This window comes from Hyalella azteca, unplaced genomic scaffold (assembly GCF_000764305.2).
Source record: "Hyalella azteca isolate HAZT.00-mixed unplaced genomic scaffold, Hazt_2.0.2 contig4728, whole genome shotgun sequence".
Classification (NCBI taxonomy): Eukaryota; Metazoa; Arthropoda; class Malacostraca; order Amphipoda; family Hyalellidae; genus Hyalella; species Hyalella azteca.
The window spans coordinates 30,209-52,826 of NW_025934939.1; the positions used below are offsets into that span (position 1 = coordinate 30,209).

General features: G+C 37.3%; 1 protein-coding gene across 1 annotated transcript in view; it reads left to right on the forward strand.

Moving 5' to 3' along the window:
- The window catches only part of LOC108666484, a 44,712-nt gene that overhangs the window by 10,946 nt on the left and 11,148 nt on the right, over positions 1–22,618 (forward strand). Inside the window, exon 3 of the mRNA XM_018153370.2 lies at positions 22,272–22,424. Coding sequence (XP_018008859.1) covers positions 22,272–22,424 — 153 coding nt within the window. The remainder of the gene's footprint in view (positions 1–22,271; positions 22,425–22,618) is intronic.

A 22,618-nucleotide genomic window follows, 5' to 3' on the forward strand; every position in this document is an offset into this window, starting at 1 on the left:
AGCCGGAACTAATCTTTTATTTTTTTTATGACGGTAATAAATCAGAATTTTTAGAAATTTTTATCATTCAATGAGTAATTTTTCTAAGGGTCCGAAACTAAGTTTACCTTTTACTAAGTATCGGGTATTTCTTATGAAGAGCGCATAGCAATGATAAGTATATTTGTATCCCCGACAGGTCCACATCAGGGCAAATATTTTCAAAATGTTCCAGGCTGATCTTTAAGTCCTTCTCTCTCTCTCAGTTCCTAGAGTTTGCTTGGCAAAGATATCCTTCGGCACGTAGGATAAATATACACAGGTTGCCCCCTGGTCCGAAGAAACTTTTGCGACGTGGCTTAGCTCGTGAAGGAGAAATCAAGACAAAAATTAGAAAAAACTTCTTTGAAATTCCAAGAAGAGTAAACCAGAGTTTCCTTTTTTTATTTAATAATCAGGAGAACTTTTTTATCTTTAAATCATCGGATAGCATTAGATAGGAACGGTCGACGCCACGTGATCTCCATATAAAAATTACAACTAATGAATAAAAAACCTGAAGCCGAGTTTCTTACCAGAGTTGTGAATTTTTGTAAGAAAATTTCCGGAGTTAGGTCAATTTTAACCTAACTACTGAATAAAGTGGGATTTTTATAATTTCAAGGAACTCCAATAAGCGAAAATTATAATTCACCCATTGTATAAATTCAGAGAAGCACAATGAAATGTTAAATCCTTCGTTGGCTTAACTGAACGGAAAGTTACGGCATTCGAACAAATTGCGCAGCTCAAATAGCGACTTTATTGCGGTGCTTGTATTGGACTTCTAATTGACATGCAAGGTTCTTTTATTCAATTAAGTTGTACAGGAATAAGTTATTGCAGGCCCGCTGGCCGAACCAGGAATAAGATATTCAGGTTGCATTAATACTACAGCCTATAGCAATAACTGCTAATGGAATCTGAACATATTTAACACAGAAATCATCAACTGACAAAAATAACCCCGAACTGTTGAATTATAAAAATTTTCCCTTTCCTGACCGTCTAATATGGCCTGCGTTTACTACGAAGAACGAAATTCTGTGGCAGAACTTCCAATGCGTTGACCGGTGCAATTTTGTTGATTTCCTGACCGTCTAATATGCATTGCGTTTTCTACGGAGAACGAAATTCGTTGACCAGTTGCATGTTCAAATGCGTTAAAAAACTTTCTAAATTCAACTTGAAAATTCCTCCATACCTACAAATTTATTCAATTTAAGCTGGCAAATTGCTGTTCAAATTTCACGAGCGTCATTTCATCCGTTTCTAAAATATTATTTCTGTTTAAAACTTTTTAAGTTTAACTTGAAAATTCCCCAAACCTAGATATTTATTCAATTTATTTAACAAAGCAAAAATTTTTTCAAATTTTTCGAGTAGTAGTATCAAATAATTATATAAATAACTTGTGTAGAAAAAAACACTCTACTATGAACAATTTAATTTTCAATATTCACACTCTCCAAATAATCCACATTGAATCCTGGAGAGATTTTTTTTTTAATTTTTGCACACTGAGTTCTGTACAATTTTAGTTTTAATTTTTTCCATACGTTAAAAATTATTTACAGTCGGGAGGGCTGGGTGGAAATATGCCTCGTCATTGGAAGAATCCTCGGTACTTCAGTAACAATCGAGAGGATCAGGACTGATGGCTCGGCTCGGTTTGATTTAAGGACAGAGCTTAAAGTGTCAACATAAACTCTGATTTCAGAGTAAAAGACTTGCCCCTTTTCTTCTGACATATATTTAGTATGAGTATTTCTGTTTCATTTATTATTTCTTCTTTGTGCTGCCTTGGACGTGTTAGTTTTACTATCATCGATTAAGTCAAGTGACTTTTTATCACACTTCAACTATTTGTATAGTGAATAAGGCTTCAAAATTTTGTAAAGTTCGCCATGTTTCGTTCTATGAACTTTCCCTGTGTCATTATTCAATTGCTAGCTACATCTGTAGTTTCATCGTATTCATCTTTATTTGGATTACAATTAAATTTAAATAAGTTCTTTTATTTATCCTATTATAACAAAGATTTTAGTTCTGCGCAAGTCTGCGTCGAGAATTTTCCTTGTTGTACTGCCACGACACTCATTCGTGATAAGTGCAGATACCGATTATCGTTTCAATTTTTATGCTCGCTTGAAAGTGAACAAAAAAGCCGCTTGGTGAGAATTCCTTGACCTCGAACCTCTGTGACAATTCTCAGAAATGTTGAGTATCAACAATATTTTTTAGCTCTGGTTTGAACCCTTTCCCTGGAATAATTTTTTTTATAATGTCAATAAGGATATTTTGGTCAATAAGAATTTTTTGAAATCGTACATAACCCACAAACTTTCATTTGCAAGTTAACTTTGTTCTGTTGATGTTAAGACAAGCAATTTTTCTTATTCATCGAAAACGTACCTAAAATATTTGAATTATATTCTGGAAAAATATTGAATTATTTATTGAAGTCTCGAATGAAGTATTTTACCTAGGCATTCTCGCTATCCGCCGTTGACACGAGACTTTCCCACCGCAAATTTATCCAGGAAATGCTCTTTTTTTTGGAAAAGGTGTAAAATTTTTACCCCTGCGTAAAAGCCGATGATGGATGATGGCCACCGCTTCGAACGACCGCTTTGAAAATATTATAATAAAATATTTTCAGCCACACGTACCTTGCTCATGATTGAAAATAATTGCTACATAAAAATAAATAGACTATAATACGTATTTCGTAAAGTATTTTTTATTTACACTGAGTTAAAATTGTTGCTTGAAAATCTAACGTAGTGTAGTGAAAATGTACCGATTGTTATGGGTTTCAGGTTGTATGCATTATGAGTGGTTTTAAGAAGATTTTCGTTCTCTGCCTCTCTCGTTTTTCATCCGATATCTTAAAATAATCGTTATGCATTTTTAAGTGCTACACCTTGTGTTACTTCATTGAGTCATCTCCTTAATATTTATTATGTATGGGCCTTAAGCTTTGCAAATAATTTATTAGAATGCCTACCCACTAATTTTTATCTCAAAATGAATATAGTTTTTCTTGTAATTCAAAACGGTATTGTTTTAACCGTATTAAATTCCTTGAGTGATGCTCATAGGCTTCATGTGGGTGCTGATTCTATATATCATATACTGTGCACAAAATTTCTATATTTTCTAGAAATATATTTCTTTCAAGTTAGAGATTCGCATCAACATGTGAATAAGTTGATAATTTCTTATCATCCAAAAATGCACATGGAACCGATAAGCTTATCGAAACTTCTATACTACTTTAAATTCGTATTTTTTAGCAAAGCTTTCGTCTAACTTCTTCGTCTCTTGGTTTATATTTTTGACGAGTTGCTAAATTCTGAATGCTTTTGTTAACACAAATTTTTATTGCGTATTTTGCACAAACCAACTTAAAAACTTGTGTATTTACATGTCAACTGTCAAGTTATTCTTACCAAACATTCGTTTGGACTGATGGATTTAACGGATTCATGTAATACTTCAAAGAACTTGAGTCCAACTCAAATTAAAATATATATAAACATTTTATTGTTCATTCGTATCCTTGATCACAATAAAAATGTAACACAGAACGGATTTTCGCAACAACTGCCGGCGTAAACGCAGTTAAAAAATATGTTAACAATTAATAGGGGTCATTTTCATTTCTTTTACTAAAGCTAATGAAGATTAAAAGTTATCGTTAAGGTTAAATAAATCTTTTTGTTACTAATTTCCACTGTTAAGTCTGACGTTAAGTTTTGACAGTTGTCGTCAAAACTCGCGACTTTGCCGAGCCTTGAAAATGGAATTTGTGGAGTTGTGTGAGGCTTGCGTCTCGCGCTCGACGTCCAAGGGGTCAACTTTTGCCGCGGTGCAAACTTTTGAACTGCTGGGAAAGCCATTCGCTTAATTGTTGCTCTGGAACTGATTGAGGAAATACTTTCTGAAATGTAAATGTAGTGATTGTTAGTTCTACGACGATTGTTAGTTCTACGATGATTGTTAGTTCTACGATGATTGTTAGTTTTTCGATGATTGTTAATTCTACGATGATTGTTAGTTCTACGATGATTGTAAGTTCTACGATGATTAATAGTTCTACGATGATTGTTAGTTCTTCGATTATTGTTAGTTCTACGATGATTGTTAGTTCTACGATGATTGTTAGTTCTTCGATGATTGTTAATTTTACGATGATTGTTAGTTCTAAGATGATTGTTTATTCTGCAGTAATTGTCCGATCTACGAAAATTTTCGGTTCTACGGTGATCGTTAGTTTTAAGTGTTTCGTAAGTTGTACGCTGATAGGTTCTCTTACGATGATATAATCAGTTCTACGATCATCGTTAGTTATTCGATAGCAGTTACTTCCGACATCTTGTTCGGAAATTGTGGCCTCATTTAAATAAAGTTTCCAGTTGCCGATGGATCGACCAGTAACTTGAAGTTTTTTGTTTCTAGCTTCAGCATTGAAGGTCATTTAAAACGAACTTACGACTGCACACGTTTATGTTGATTTAGGATGGTATATATGATATTTCCATTATTAAATCATGCTCACATTACATCATTATTGCATGGATTACAGTTATCCCTTTGCTCAGAAATGTGAGTTCATTATAAGTCGAAATCCTAATAAAATCCCGTTGCTTAAAATTCAATGCTGATGAAATTCGAAACTTTTCTCTAGCCGTGGGTCTAGATCTCTACATTGGGCTTCAAGATGTTGATGCCAGTGACGATGAATGCCAGTGAAGATGATGATGTTGATGCCAGTGAAGATGATGTTGATGAATCAGTGAAGTATCAGGCCATAAAGTTTGTGACTGTAGGTAGGAAGATCATAAACTAAACCTTTTTCTTTTGGTGCGCCGCCGGAACGAATTAAGGAGCGACGACCGCCTCGACGCGGAGCCGTAAACCGCGTCGTATTTTCCAGCCTGGCGACCTGAGGAGTCTTGGCCCTGGGCGAGACATCGCTGACTGTCTGTTGATGATAGTGATGATGGTGCGGGAGATGATGGTGCAGGAGATGATGACGCTGATTGTCTGTTGACGATAGCGATAATGGTGCTGGAGATGATGGTGCAGGAGATGATGATGCTGATTGTCTGTTGATGATAGCGATGATGCCGGCGGTGATGGTGTGGGTGATGATGACGCTGATTGTCATTGTGATTATGTATGATACTGCTGCTGATAGCGCAGGTGTCGGTGATGATGGTGCGGGAGATAGTGATGCAGATGTCAGCATTATAATGTATGACATTATTGATGAAGGAGCTGATGCTGTGGATGATGTTTCAGCCTATACGCGTGTATTTTTTTGGAGTTGGGGGTATTGGAGTTATTTGAGAATCCATTTATCCGGGATACCATCATTTGAAAACGTCATTACGAATGCAGTCATCCTGAATCCGGGCGATAATTTCGAATCTGTAGTGCGTTGATTGAAGAAACAACCGCTCGTCACAACCCATATTCACCATGAAATATAATTTATATAAATGTAAACCCCCCTGTTGAATACGAATGAAACTCAATTTATATTTTTGAACACTTTTTATATATACAAAAAAATCACATTTCACAGGTTTTAATTTCTTTTTCCTCACGTTTTAATGCATTTTTAATTTTTCTACACTACTTTCTCTGTGAACATGCACTTATAAATATCTCTGACATACAGTAAACTGCGCTAGGTACACGAAGCAAACTTTCACAAATAAATAATAAATTATCTGCAAAACCTGTAAACCTTCCATTTTCTAGCAATATAATCTAGCATTAAAATTAGTAACAAGACGTTCGTGCAAATTTATTTTTTAAGTTATTCGAGTATAATTCCCTCCCTGTGCACAGAGATTTTATTCTGTCTACAGAAAAATTTTTTAATGCCGTACAAAATATTGACATTCATCGCCCGCACTAAAAGCAGTGTGGCTTTTTGTATTTTCCAAATACTTGGAGAAATGAAGTAACCTAAATTTTCTTTCGGTAAAAGAGTTGGAGAAGTTTTCAGTGTGGTTGATAATATTTAAGACAGCACCTGTTGCTTTCTCACGGTATTTCTAAGCTCCGCCGCGTCGCTCAGGCTTTTGTCTTGAATTATTTTGAGCCGCACGGCAATCTTGAAATGCAACACTCAAAAACTCAGTTCACCGAGGGAGGTTTAAGCGGGAATGTTTACTCATTTATCTTACGTTATAGTGTATTATTAGCGCATTTTCTCATTTATGGAAACGATGCACTATTGTGCTCGCCATGTCCGTCTGTCTTTCTGTCTGTCTGTCTGTCCGTCCGTCCGTGACCTCAAATTTTCGTCGACGGGAAAATGCGCTCTCTGTCACTCACTGCAGTGAGTACCGAGTTATATTTTTATTACTAGTTCCGTATGTTCTTTTCATTTTTAGCGCACTTTCTCAATTATGGAAAAAAGGCGCTATTGTGTTCGTCATGTCCGTCTGTCTGTCCGTGACTTCACGTTTTCGTCGACTAGATAATACGCTCTCTGTCACTTAAGCAGTGAGTTCAGAGTTATACTTTTTACTCATTTTTACCACAAGCTCAATTGAACATCAATGTTAACTAAGATCTCGCGTATCAACTATACTCGTTTCTAATTACGTTTTTTTATTGCATTCGCTGACCAAAATTTGTTTATACATTTGCCCTCAATTTTTATCGTCTTATCGTTGACTGGACATTTGGCTGGTTGGACTCACAAGAGCTTCCTTACAGAAAAGGTTTACTCCGTTTGGTGCTGGAACGTAGAGCGATTTTTTGGTGTCTTTAGATGCTTGCTCTCACCGGCTTCTCCTGAGATATCTTTTACTTAACACTTCGAGTTAGCAATCTGGTGGTAATTTTTCCCATCCAACATTTGTCCTTTATTATGAAATTACAAATTTCCTTTTATTGTGACCAGCATTGCATATCTTAGCGAAAACGAAATTTAATAAGATTACCGCAATTAAAATAAATGATTAAATCAAAAATAATTTATTGTAAATAAATAACTGAAACTGAATTAATTCTTGTAGTAGCTAGTTTTCGCAATTTTTTTAGGTACTTAATCAAGCTATCTACTAAAAAGGCTTGCTCGACTGTCCGTTTGAGTTTATGCTTACGACTGTCCGTAGTTTGGTTTGAGTTTATGCTTACTTTTAACTAGAACGGGTAATTGGCCTTTCGTTTTACGTTGGGTAAGGAGCCACTGTTTTAATATTTAGACTCCTCAGACCCAGAGGAAAGTTTAGAATCTAACCGTAACAATTCTCAGGTTATATTTTGTTGCATTCCGGCAGATAACTTTGGTGTTATTACTTTGGCCTAAATAGTAGGTCATAACTTTCAAGTCATAACTTTAGTCTAAATCGTAGTTCATAACTTTTATGTCACAACTTTAGTCTGAATCGTAGTTCATAACTTTTATGTCATAACTATATTCTAAATCGAATATCATAACATTAAAGTTATAACCTTAGTTTGAATCAAAGCATTGCCTAGCCACAGGATGCTTCCCTTTTGCCTACCGACTCGCAGGAATAAGCACGAGGTTTGAACAACGCGGAACATCGCGCCGTTTATTGAGCACGTTTCTAAGGCGATTGTGTAACCGTCGTCCGTGCTGTCGTGGGTTCACTTGCTGACATTCCCGCGTTAAAGCTGACACTCTACAGTGACTGCTGGCGCTGCCATGGCTCCGTGACGGACCGTGATAAGGTGAATCCCATACAGACTTCGTACGGTGAATCAACGTTTTTTTTTGTTCAATTAACGTTGTTTGATCGTTGTTTATTAATATATCATTTGCATAGTGAGGGCCTCGATCGTGATCCTTCCTACTAGATATCTGAAGTAGAAGGGACGATGGTTAAACGTTTTTTCACCGATATATACTCGTAATCGACGTTGTTTGAACGTAATTTTCCTGGAAGTAGGTCATAACTTTCAAGTCATAACTTTAGTCTAAATCGTAGTTCATAACCTTATGTCACAACTTTAGTCTGAATCGTAGATCATTAATTTTATGTCATAACTTTAGTCTGAATTGCAGGTCATAACTTATACCTCATAACTTCATTCTAAATCGGATGTTATAACGTTTAAGTTATAACCTTAGTTTGAATCAAAGCAATGCCTAGCCACAGGATGCCTCCCTTTTGCCGGCTGACTCACAGAAATAAGTACGAGGTTTGAACCACGCGGGACATCGTGCCGTTTATTGAGCAAGTTTCTAAGGCGATTGTGTAACCGTCGTCCGTGCTGTCGTGGGTTCACTTGCTGACATTCTCGCGTTAAAGCTGACACTCTACAGTGACTGCTGGCGCTGCGATGGCTCCGTGACGGACCGTTATAAGTCCCAACAGATTTCGTACGGTGAATCAACGATGAGTACAACGTTTTTTGTTCAATTAACGTTGATTTATTGTTGTTTATCCCTATATCGTTTGCATAAAGATGGCCTCGAACGCTATAATTCCCACTAGATATCTGACGTGGATGTAACGATGGTTAAACGTTGTTTCACCGATATCAACTCGTAATCGACGTTGTTTGAACGTAATTTTCCTGGAGGCTGGAAACTTCAAAAAATTAATGTCGAGGCCGAGTTTTTCCGGTGAAAATTAACAACTTTTTTCTTCTATTTCTTAATAAATCAACTTCGCAGTTAATTTTCACATAATAACAATCACATATAGTGATTGTTAATACAAGTAAAAGCCAAATTATTACGAAAAATTGTATGCCTCTTAATGTATTTTAAATAAATTTTGTAAAGATAAACGAATGTGAGAAGCCAAGCAATGTTTTCAACGCAGGGTGTCCATAAAACTGAAAAATTATTTATCATTTAGAATAATGTTCTTCTAATAATCATAAGAAATGTAACATTTTCCTCTATTGCAAATTTATCACGTTCGTTCCCGAAAAGTATCTCATATATTCCCTAAATAGCTAATACCGAACTGAGTTTACTGTAATCTGGGATTTACTGTGAAGTAAACAAATCATAGAATTAATAAACTTTAGGTCAATCTAATAGAAATCAATTGTTTAATTTATGATGGAACATTCACAGTTACTGCCTACTCTACACTATTTTCAAGTTTAAGAGCCTCGTTTAAACTGGTCTTACGTGGTTTAAACTTGGTTTTTACAGGACGTTTCCGATCATTAGGTTTCTGGCCGCATGAAACCTGGTCTCTCGTCCTCGCAGTCTAGTCCAACCTGGATTTTGGCCTTTAGATTTTAGTACTAGAATATTGTTACGTCAGCGTATAACGGTCTTTTGTATAACATATTTATTTATACATGCATCATGTGAATATTAGCGACACATTTATAATGAAACGCTTATTGAAACTGCGCCGGGGAGTTTATACAGACTGGCTTTTGTGCGTGGAGAAAAGCATGACTTCACTATCATAATGACTTCAGGGCAAGCATGAGTCACGGCTCCATGACTTCACTATCATAATGACCTCACGGCAAGCATGAGTCACGTCTCCATGACTTCACTATCATAATGACCTCACGGCAAGCATGAGCCTTGGCTCCTAGACTTCACTATCATAATGACCTACCATTATGAAGGTGACATAATTTAACTCTAACGGTACAAAACTTTTAATTTTTAATGAGGTGTAAGTGTTAACTGCTGCTCATAGTTTAATTCGATATTTTTTTCCTTCGATAATTTGTTTGAAAATTTTCGTTTGAAGAAAATAGCGAGAATAAAACGCCACCATACTACGGGCTCGATTCCGTATTATAGATTTAACTTTAATGCCTTGTATCATAATTCAAATAAGGTTTGTTTTTCATCCGCCCGATACTATATTCATGGTAAAAAATTCGAACAAAGGCAATGAACTCGAAGAAATTTAAAACTTGTGTAATTATTTTCGATGAAATAGAAAAATGGCCTTGCAGCATTCTCCCGGCGTGTAAAGCTTCAATATGTTCGTTACGAGTTCGGTGCCAAATTCACTCTATATGAAATCAAAGCATGCAATAAGCATAACAACTAGCGTTAATCTCGTCAATAAAGTTGTACATTGTAACTGAGTTTGCTTAAGCACGATGGAAGTTTATGTAACAAGTTGTGTTGGTGTTGCGAGCTCACATTAAACGCGGTTGAGTCGTAACAGTTAGGCTGCAGAACAAAGCGCTTCCGCGTCGCACGGGAGCGAGCTGTGTTAAAGAAGATAGCCATGCACCCTCAAAGCAAATTACGTTGAAGCAGCTTTGGTTACGAGTTTATTTCGTTGAAATCGAAACGGCACATCCACAAAACAGCTCGCATTGACGCTCGAGATGCGCACATTTTAGACCCCGCAAGGTTTTTTATACGTGGCATCAGGCGCTACAGCTCGACGCTGATCAATCGTGAATGTCGTACCTAAGACGGCCTTTGTCTTTGAAATAATGTTTTTAACGCTCGTGAAATTGTAAGAGAAAATTAATTAGTTTTTATTATTTTAAAAGTAAATTCAGCACAGTTAAAGCTTTTGCATAATTTTTGCACAGCTCGATGAATTTTGTTATTTACTGTAAAATCTCTCATGGGTTCGCATAATGAACTCAAATTATCATGAATTGTTCAAATTCATTTTTGAAATTTAGTGACTACCAGTCATATTTTCACGAACGCTTTACAAGATATCCAAAATTTGAAATATATTCAATTGAATGTTCGCAAATTCATAAACCTGACCGCGCCAGCGTATTAACTCGCTGCATCAAAGCCACCCCGGCACCTTCGCTTCTACTCCCTTTGATATCTTTTCTGAAAGCTTTTCAGCTTTGATCGCAGAAATTTCTGGCTGATGAATTTCGAGATTCGGATTCGTCGATAGGAAATCTCCAGTTTTTACATTGGGGGTTGGAATCTGGTTTTGTTTAGCCTAGATCTGGAAATCGGTTTTGAATCTTGCTATTCCGTATCCCGGGATTCAGAACCTCGTATTTTTTCATGTGGTTGCGAAATTTGCGATAAACCGCTGGATTTTAGGCGACGGTATTGATAGTCTCTGGCCGGATTCAAGTGAATATGTTGCATAAAAATATTTGTTTGAATGCAACAACCTGATGGTGATATTACTTAGAATTAGGAGGCAAGAAGAGGAATTTTCTTCAAGCATGATTAGCTGAAATCCCAATGAATTTATTTATTCAACATTTTCACGGTCGAATTTATCATACCCGCGATTTCACCATTTATAATTTGCTCACAGTGAACACATCAACAAAGCTAGTGAATAAACTATATAGGACTCAAATGTATTGATATCTCTATACCTTTTACAAGTACATCTTATATATTTCGTTGCCACGTGTCGGATCAAATATACAACTAAGTGATCGAGCCGTATGCTCCTTATATGCTAGTGTTTCCTGCGTCTCTAGATCAGAGAATGAAACTGTTTTCCCCATTGCCTTTACGTTGCAGCAAGGCATCGTGTGAAGTCAGCCTGAAGAACGATAATGTTTCCAGTGAGAAGTAAGACCTGCAAGTTTCTGGGAGTTTGGCCAGAATATTGCCCACAATTCCGACGCCTTAGCAATCATACTTCTGCTTAAATGCCCACTTGGCCTCCGTAACTTTGACGTGCGAGGATGGCTAAGAATTACTGTCAAGACATCACTATTTTTCTAAGGGATTCAAAGGATAGCAGTCGAAGCTATCTATTTCATTCGAAAAGTTTTAGTGGAACCAGAGGTAATGTAATATTTGAAAAGAACTTGTTTTAAAATTATTTTATTTGGCAAGAATGTGTCGTATAGCAGCGTTATCAAAATCTACGTTCCTCTTCTGCGGACATAGATTTTCATAAAAATAATGATATCATGTGTGTGTTTGTTACCTCATTTCTCTTATTCGCATTTGATGCACTACAGGGTCCGTCATATTTATGGCAACGGATGTTTGCTATATAAAATAAATTGGTTTCAGGAGACTTTTCTTTTATAATGTAGCTTAATATCATCTATTAATTCATCTATTTTATATTTCAGAAGTCTAAGGTGTCTAAATTAACTATTACTTATGGCAGTAGATAGAAATACAATTGTAACCCTTCATGAAAAGGGCGAGAGGAATTCAGTCATTGCAAAAAAAGCTCCAAAGTCTTCGTGAAACTGTGTGGAAGGTGGTAAAAAAATTCAAGTATACTGGTTAAGCATGCAATCGTCCTGGTCAAGGAAGGAAACGAAGTGTCCGAACAAAACAATTGGTCAAAGCACGAGGGAGAAGTTGAAGAGAAACCCTCGTCGCTCAGCTGCAAAATTGGCTGCAGAAGCAGGAGTCAGTCAGACATCAATGCATAGAGTCCTCAAAGATGACCTCAAAACCTCCCCTTACAAGATGCAAACAAGGCATGAACTAACAGACCGTCATGAACGAATGAGGCTCGAAAGATGCTAGCACATTCTGGATCTCATTGAAGATGGCGCGCTGCCCAACTTGGTGTTCGGTGACGAGAAAAAATTTGACATTGAACAAAGCGTTAACCGTCAAAATGACAGAGTTTGGAGTCGGGATGGATCTGTGGCAACCAGAACAGCAACACACTGAGAATTGTGTAGGTAATTCTTGGCTACTAGCTTATCCAATAAAAAAACAATGCATCTGTTTGTTTCATTGAGAAATAACAAAAACATGTGTTGCCATAAATATGGCGGACCCTGTAGCTTCAAATTCATCTTGTTCAGTTTTTTAGAAATGAACATTGATATATTCTTTATCGTGCTAGGAGCTCGCGTATAATGTTGTGCAGATGTAAGTAATATATTCACTATTAGCTCTGCGTCACTAATTGACATGCGAGATTTCATCATACTAGGAGCTCGCGTATAATATTGTGCAGATGTAAGTAATATATTCACTATTAGCTTTGCGTCATTAATTGACATACGAGATTTCATCAGCGTCTTCGTAACTTCTTGAATGCCTAACGAGCTTTGCACCACCAGTTGGGGGCCTCACAAGACGACGCTTCGTGATAAGCTTGGCGACAGTGGAGCGTTTGTCCTTATGCTTGAGGCAATAATTTCTTACCTGAATATTTATTATAGTGCTTCAGACAATAATTTATTACCTGAATGGATTATCTGGATAAATGTTACAGGATCATTTCAGCTTATCGTTATCAATTTGGCCACAATATGGAGCTTTTGGCGTAGCTTGTTCTTCAGGTAATCGCAGTCAAATATTATTAGTATATGTCGGTGTGTAGAAAACTCCAGTGAATTCCTTATGAAGAGGAGGATGTTTACTCGATAGGAAAACATTTATCTGGAATTTTAGCATTATAATAAATAGTCACGACGGAGAAATTGAGTTGTACAGGTTCAATAGATAAGGTAATATTTTTTTTGAATTTGCAAAATAGAAAATTAAGGTGTGTGGAGAGGAGGAATGAAGAAGTGCATATTTGATTGACACGGAAATATTTATCAAGAATTTGCGAAAAAAAATTACTGCGTGCGGAGAGAAAATACATGAATGCATTCGACTGCCTGATATTTTATGCCTGTTTGATGTGCTCTCGACTGTATATTTCCAGTATTAATTAATGCCCGCTTGACTGTAGCGGTAATTCTCGACTGTTCTCTTGACTATAACGGCAAGCTATATAAGTTATTCGCCTGTTTTGTGTCTCGTAATAAGGGTGTTATTTTTCTCAAGAATCTTGGGGAAATTCACATCTATTGCTTTCTGGACTTGCAAATGGGCTTTCAGAGATTCAACGAATGTTTGACTGAAGAAGTTCATGAAAGCTTATTGATTGATTGATTGATCGCTCATTGATCGCTGCCTAATAATTTATAAAGTTCCTAACAAGTTACTGACTACGTGATAAAGTCTTATAACTTACTAACTATATATAGTTCTGATAGCAACACATCAAGATCTTAACCTAATTAATTTGGATTAAAGCTCCCCTGAGGTTCTTGATTGCATTGTTAGTACTCAGCTACCTCTCGAGTTATTGACTGCCTAATGAGTTCTTAGCTTCCCACGAGCTCTCAACTGCCTAATGAGTTCTTAGCTTCCAACGAGTTATTGACTGCCTAATGAGTTCTTACTTCCCACGAATTCTCAACTACCTAATGTGTTCTTAGCTTCCCACGAGTTCTCAACTGCTTAATGAGTTCTTAGCTTCCCACGAGTTCTCAACTGCTTAATGAGTTCTAAGCTTCCCACGAGTTCTTGACTGCCTAATGAGTTCTTAGCTTACCACGAGTTCTTGACTGCCTAATGAGTTCTTAGCTTCCTACGAGTTCTTGACTAGTGAGTTCTTAGCTTCCCACGAGTTCTCAACTGCCTAATGAGCTCTTAGCTTCCCACGAGTTCTCAACTGCTTAATAAGTTCTCAGCTTCCCACGAGTTCTTGACTGCCTAATTAGTTCTTAAGCTCCCCACGAATTTTTGACTGCCTAATGAGATCTTAGCTTCCCACGAGTTCTTGACTGCCTAATGAGTTCTTAGCTTTCAACGAGTTCTTGACTGCCTAATGAGTTCTTAGCTCCCCACGAGTTCTCAACTGCCTAATGAGTTCTTAGCTTCCCACGAGCTCTCAACTGCCTAAAAGTTCTTAGCTTCCAACGAGTTATTGACTGCCTAATGAGTTCTTACTTCCCACGAGTTCTCAACTGCCTAATGAGTTCTTAGTTTCCCACGAGCTCTCAACTGCCTAATAAGTTCTTAGCTTCCAACGAGTTATTGACTGCCTAATGAGTTCTTAGCTTCCCACGAGTTCTCAACTGCCTAATGAGTTCTTAGCTTCCCACGAGTTCTTGACTACCTAATGAGTTCTTAGCTTCCAACGAGTTATTGACTGCCTAATGAGTTCTTAGCTTCCCACGAGTTCTCAACTGCCTAATGAGATCTTAGCTTCCCACGAGTTCTCAACTGCCTAATGTGTTCTTAGCTTCCCACGAGTTTTCAACTGCTTAATGAGTTCTTAGCTTCCCACGAGTTCTCAACTGCTTAATGAGTTCTTAGCTTCCCACGAGTTCTTGACTGCCTAATGAGTTCTTAGCTTCCCACGAGTTCTTGACTAGTGAGTTCTTAGCTTCCTACGAGTTCTTGACTGCATAATGAGTTCTTAGCTTCCCACGAGTTCTCAACTGCCTAATGAGTTCTTAGTTTCCCACGAGTTCTCGACTGCCTAATGAGTTCTTAGCTTCCCACGAGTTCTTGACTACCTAATGAGTTCTTAGCTTCCCACGAGTTCTTGACTGCCTAATGAGTTCTTAGCTTCCCACGAGTTCTACCCACGAGTTCTTGACTAATGAGTTCTTAGCTTCCCACGAGTTCTTGACTAATGAGTTCTCAGCTTCCCACGAGTTCTTGACTAATGAGACCCTCCAGAGCCCGCTCAGCACCTGTGCATGGCTCATTACCGCCACATGATACACTCAGACAAATGAGTGGGACTTTGTCCTAACACCGATGCGCTTATAACTCGTGTGTGGGACATCCCGGCTCAGTGTGTCATGGAGAAAAGGTGTATCAGTGATACGTCTACTCTCCACTAGAAAGAAAGTGTGCTCTGTTGCTTACAAAATGTGTCAATATTTGTACAATATAATATTATATTGTACAATATTTGTAAAATATAATTTTTCTGGTAACGCCCTTTTTTTGAGCTAGCCGTGTTGGCATGGCTTACAATTCTATGTACAATCTTTATAATATGCACTATTACTTTAATAATAACTATTTTCATTTTTATTATTCAAGTATTTCATTCTAGCTTGAATTTTTGGCCCATTGTTTGATAAATGAACATCAAAGTAACCCGTAAGAATAATTCCGTTCCTTGCCTACATTTTATCGTTTGATTACAATCAATCATCGAGCTTTTCAGTGTTCGTGTTAAGACATCAAGTTGCTATTCATTGGGCAGCGATAATCTGTCTTCAACGTGCATGTATCGTCTGAAAATGGAAGCTCTTTTACGGAGCTTCGATAATAATTGATGAATTACATCGATTTCACATTAACCGGACAACGCTCATCGTCGGCAAAAGGCTTCGAAAATAATTGAAGTACCATTGATTCGTCAATAATCAGACATCGCTAATCTTTGGCGAATGGCTTAAAAATAATGGAAGTATTACATTGCTTCATTAATTACCGGACATCCTATACCTTTGGCAAATGGATTTAAAAATATTGGATGCATTATCTTTGATTCGTCATTAGCCTGCTATCGCACATCGTCGACGAATGGCTTTAAAAATTTATGCATTATGATAGATTCATCAATAGTCGGACATTGCACATCATCGGCTGATCAGGTCTTAATAATAGTAAGTTCGGTTTAGGTGCGAGTGGTGGCATGTGGAGAGCCCAAGCAGTGCATAGAAACCAGCGTGTTAGCGCTGGTTAAATTAGCGTGTTATTACAAGACCTGTGCTGATGACCTCTTGGTGAGCTTGTTATAAGCTCTCTTCTCTTACTGTCGCTCTATTTTTTCGTTATTGCCCTCAATAACTGTAATCTGTTTAAATAACTTATCGCTGCAGCTTTCATTAAAAATATATATATTTTTGCTGAATCTATTAATAAACTTTTAACTTATACTACTGTCATTCAATGTGTTCATGATTTTTTAATCAAATGCCATTTACTTATTAGTTTGATTTTGCTAGAAATATTATGTTGGGGAATAATCTGTGCACACTGTAATAATGATGTTATGATGCTGTTATTTTATCATGCTAATCATGAGTGTTGATTGTATGGCGCCTTTCCTTAATTTTTTTGGTTCTTTAATGTCACTTTCCTAGTGCCAGTGTCACCATCTTAAGCAAAGGTTATCATTATTGCAACTTATTTATCATCTAAAATATAGTGTAAGTTTCTGATAAAGAAATACAATGTTTTGAGCGCGCAGCTTTTGATGCAGAATTAGCCCCGGCCCACGCTACACGCTGGCTTTTCCAATACGCCAATACGAATAAACTTCGGCAGGCCAGTTGCTCCAGTAGCGGCTCTCGCCGTCCTTTAATTTACCAAACTTCGAAAGTTAATATGCCTCAAATGCCTCACCAATAACATAGTTTTAATGGCATGGTATCCTGGAGAATTACCCGCTCACTATTTCGTATTGTAAACGATCTGGTCGAGTTCGTGATTTGTTATATATAGTCCCATGGACGACTCAAAGTCTACGGTCGCTGGGCGCACCGAAGGCCCATGCAATAATTTTTATACAATAAATGTTCTATATAAAGCGCACATTTTATCAGCATATTATTCGCAATTAAAAATGCAAGGTTTCATATCGCGTTACCTCTGAAACAAGTTCTAGTTCAAGAAAGCGATTAATTTTTAATTTTTATTTATTTATCGTTTTTGGAAGGAATTAAGGAAGCGGAGTCTTAAGCTGCGGCGGCTGCTTCATCCAGCGATTTACCGCTGACGCTGATTTCGTTACCATGACAAGCCAGCCTGGTCTCCTACCTGAGGTTTCCAGCACTTCCAGCAGACTGGAAACTCGGCTGTTATAATTGTTTTGTTTAGGAATACTGGCCGTGTTAAGTTTGGGTATCAACTTGAAACTATTTCGCATTGTTTTACTGCAGAAACCCGGAACTGTTTATTTTTTTTACCACAAGGTCCTGTTGATTCGTGGTCACCTCGCCTTTTTGATGCGAATACACCTTACAAATACGAGTTTGAGCTGGCTGACGATGTTGACTCAAAGCCACCTTACACTGTCGAGTCTGATTAGCTGCTTGGCACCTTTCCTTGTGGCTACCTGGCATTGTTAAGCTGAGGATAGCTGATATTGTTGAGCCGGCACCGCGGAGATGATTTAATTAGAGTTAATCTACGCTTGTTTTATTACTCTCTTACAGTTTGCAGTTGTTTAAATATAACAAAATGCGTTCAATTTTATTTCACTTACTCTCCCCAGTCGCTATAACTGACCTGAAAACCGTTGCCTAGATAATTTCATCCAATTGTTCCAATTTTTTTAGGTGCAACTTTGATGCAACTTACATCCACCTCCTTGCCGGAAGTTTTGCCAGATGTGATCATTTCCAAAGTTTGAGCTTCGTTTCCCAGGTCGCCTTCCCTGCTATCGATAATTCTCTGCATTAGTTTCGCCTCACAAGTTTTAATGAGAAAACCAAGATCTTCTCAGACTATTTAGATCTTTTATTCTAGCTTTTTTAGACGATGGTTCATTTAGGTTACGACCTCCATCAGATTTTTATATTTGGTTTTTCACCGTTCGTAGGTTTGCGCGTCATTCCGTTCCGATAGGTCATTTACTACGGTATTTTAGAAACGTTACTTAACCTTCTGTCTACTGACAGTAATTCACGAAATGCAAGCAAAGCTCTTCTTGGAATATTGCTTCACGATGCAGTCGTTTTCTTTGGTAATGAGGCTCACTGCAAAATTTCCAGCTGCCTAAAGAAGCAAAACATTCGTTATTTGAGTGATATAACAACCCGCGTGAACTCCATCAGCGGCCACTTCATCGTGAATACGTAACTGTGTGGTGTGCGATGTCTAAAATCGGCACAATTAGCCCTTATTTCTTTGAGCAAAACGATGGTGCAGTAACGGTGACTGCAGCTCGATACACGCCAATGACTGACGTTTTTTTTCAAAACTGACTGAAATGAATGAATGTCAGCGATGTCTGGTTCCAGCAGGATGGAGCCACGGCCTGCATATCAATGGTTCTTCAGAAACAACATTTTTCAGAGCGCCTCATCTCCATCAGAGGTAACCTTCTTTGGCCGGCACTATCCCCCTATTTCGCTCCGTGTTATTTTTTTATTGGATTATCTTCAATCAATTGTTTACAATGACTGTCCAAGGACCCTACCTCATTTGAAGAACAACATACGCCAAGCCATCGCCAATATCCCCGTCAATATGCTTCAGCGAGTTGAACGGAACTTCAAACATTGACTAAGACTAACTGAATGCATTAACAATGAGGCCGTCATTTATCCGATGTCATCTTTAAAACTAAATGAAACAAAAATTCAGGTAATGACGTTTCCAATAAATTTATATTTTAACGACATCTTTACTAATCTTTTTTTTAAATGAGTTTCCAAATCAGGAAGTGTCCGTGAATCACCCTGTACTATAAAAAATATAAAAAAATTACAACCCTCGTTACCAGGCAATTCACATTTCTCTACATTGAATGTAACTTTGTGCGAAAGTGCATAGAAATATTTTCTACACATACAAATTTACTTTTTTAAGTGAAGGCAGCGCAAAATATTGCTGCGTTACTGTGGTCGCGATCTAAGCAAAATATCGGAATTTTCTATTTGAGGTTTCCCATGATTCAGCATTTTTTTTAAAAAACCTGTCCTGTGGAAAAAATAGTGAAAATTGAATAAATAGTTTCCTTAAAACGCGTCTCTTTCTTGTTTCTATCTTTCTTGAGTGTCCTAGATGGTACAACAAAATTTTTCGCTCGCATGATAACTCAAGAACATTTATTTTTGACAGATTATTTCAAAAACAAATTGGAAGGATTACGGTAGAGTTTATTGCACATTCGGGCGAGTTCGGATTGAATTATTTCTTCAATATCCCAATAAAGGAACAACTTGGCCAATACGCGCTACAAATCATTGTAACTCTAAAGCTTCATAAATTTATTGCTTCAGGCGACGATGACAAACGGCCATAAGCCTGTCCCTGCTACGTCGCACAAATGCGCTGCCTTCGTCTGTGCGACGTTAAAACATTTCATGATTATGAATAATGCTTGTTGTGTCATTACTGTAGGTTCTGAATGTTTGTTTTGTTATTACTATAGGATCTAAATGTTTGTTATATCATAAATGTAGGTTCTGAATAATGCTTGTTATATGTCATCACTGTAGGTTCTGAATAATATTTGTTATGTCATTACAGTGTTGTCCGCTCCATGACAAGCCTCAGCTTAAAATTTGCTCATGTTGATGCAGTGTTTTTCTACAACAAAGTATTCATTCTTATAATTATTCTCAAATGCGGATTTTTTTTTCATGTTAACTTTTTCAAAAGGATTATTTATTTTTTCACACGTACTTCATATAAAATATGCCATCAGGAAAAAACAAATCTCGATTATTCCCTTAACCAAAATCTGTGTGAACTCCCAAAAAGTCACCTAAATAAAGATTTTCGGTTAAAGGAATTTTGCAATGCTTTCTTGTGCTGGTAGTGAAGCAAATAAACGAAATGAATTATTCGTTGATTGTTGGTGGTCCAAGACATTTTCAGAGAAATACTACGGTGTGAGATTGAATGTGTCCGATTTTTAGCTAATTTGAATATTTAATTTCAAGTACATCAAAAAGTTTACCCTTTCCTAGAGTTATTCTCTGCTTTTCTATCGCGCTAAATTATTGGTAGTTTGTCAATCCGTATAAAACAAACCAATTTGGAAATAAACACGTTTGCCCAATATTTCTATCTGAAAAACTTCTAGTGCACTCATGTCCCGACATTCCTTTTGTTGATGCTCAGCAGTGTATCTTTCCAGTTGATTAGTTGAGCAAACACCAAAGCTGAGTGAGGGCGGCTTCCTGACCAACAGAGGCAATTCCAAAAGTTCTCTACTAAATTGAAAAACTAATAGCATGTCTCAGTCTTTTGAACGGACAGGGCTGGATGAGGCCAAACTTTTGAGCCGTTATAGGACTACACAAAAGGTCCAGTGATCACTACAGCTCCTGTCCGGGACTTGTAACGTTGTCTTCCCTCTGCGGCTGAAGTGGGGGTAGCGAGATTACTCTTATACCGACCTTAATGAAAGGGGAGAGGGAAGTAATAAATTAAAGTTAGAAATGATTGAGAAGTTACGATTTGACGAGCGGCGAGTAAGGGTCTTCAGTAATTTAATTTTAATTCTAGTAAGAGAAGAAAGTCAATCAAACAAGATAACAGTGAGGAAAAATGAAGAATGAGTATAGTGGGGAGGTAACTAGAATGATTCAAATAAAATATTGATATGGATATTCTAATAAGGACGTTTAGTCTGGTGAACTGCCGGAAATGTTCATTTACTCTTTAAATGGCCGGAATGGACCAGTTATTTGTGAAATATTTACATCCACATGATAATGTTCCCTGCTTTGAAATACATGTATACGGATTGGGTTTTAGGCGTAATGTTTGAATCATGCGGCGTAATGTTTAAATAGTGTGGCGTAATGTTTAGACCGTTGCTCTCTCTCAAAATTGGTAACGTGTTATGCATTTTTCGTATCCTAAGTGAACGATTTCCAAAGAAGTGTTTCTAAAACCCGGACGCGACCTGAAGCGAATGTACGTTCCGCCTTTTTCAGGTCGGGCTCAATCGTAATAGCTACGAAGCGAAGTTTTTCCGATGGCTGGAGATCGATTGCGAAATAAAGAGAGTCCAACCAAAGTATAAGGATATAAATAGGTATAACTTTAATTTTAGATGAAGGTTGTGAGAATAAAAATTGTGCTTGTTATTTCACCGAACCCTGATTCCTTATTCTCTAAGAATTTTGACTAGATTTTTTACAAACTTTCTACCACTGATCTCGAAAATAATAAACTCATTTTCAAAATTTGCCTTTGTTTTTTTTGCCGCTTCCTGACTGACTAGCAATGCCACATGATTTCTTGCTTTAATTAAGGTAATCAATCTCACGAGGAAATTTAATCAGTGACGAAACACGCGGTGCTGTTTTTCAGATCTCGCACTTGTGCACCAAAATGAAAACGGATTTATTTTTTCGAAAACCAAACTCTCAAGGGAAATCGAAGCCAAAATAAAGTAAACGCATATCCTTGATATTTTTGGAACTACATCCTGGCAGGTCATCGAACTGAGTTACGCAAGACAAGTCAAATTCGAGATTGCGTTAAGGGTGTGCGTGTTTTCTGTAAATTTAAAAGTGTATGTTTAAAATTTTTTCGGAATCAACTATGCGTTTGAAAATTTTACGTAATAAATTGTGCGTTTAAAATTACCTTATCGTAAAAATGGATTGTTTCACAGCTCGATGTCCGACCGTTTAAAAATTTTGCGGAATAAACTATGCGTTTGAAAGTTTAACGTATTAAATTGTGGGTTTAAATTACCTTATCGTAAAAATGGATTGTTTCACAGCTCGATGTCCGACCGTTTAAAAATTTTGCGGAATAAACTATGCTTTTGAAAGTTTAACGTATTAAATTGTGGGTTTAAATTACCTTATCGTAAAAATGTATATTTTCTCAGCTCGATGTCCGAGCGGTTGGCACTACAGCGACCCAGACTGCCTGAGGACGACAGACGACAACGCCACCTTCGAGCAGGCGGGTCATTACTGCGCTGACATGGGTGCTGCCCTGCCCATCGTCCTGTCCATGGACTGCAACCAACTCCTCGCCAGTGAGTGGTCGTCTTTGAAATATTAATGCAGATCAGCAGCCAAATGAGATACTTTATGTATAGAAATAATTTTGAGAGAGTAAAGTTCTTTGAAAGAATAAAAAACTTGGTTATTCGCTCCGGGTAAATGTATGGACCGCAACCAACTCTTCGCCAGTGAATGGTCGTCTTCGAAATATTAATGTAGATCAGCA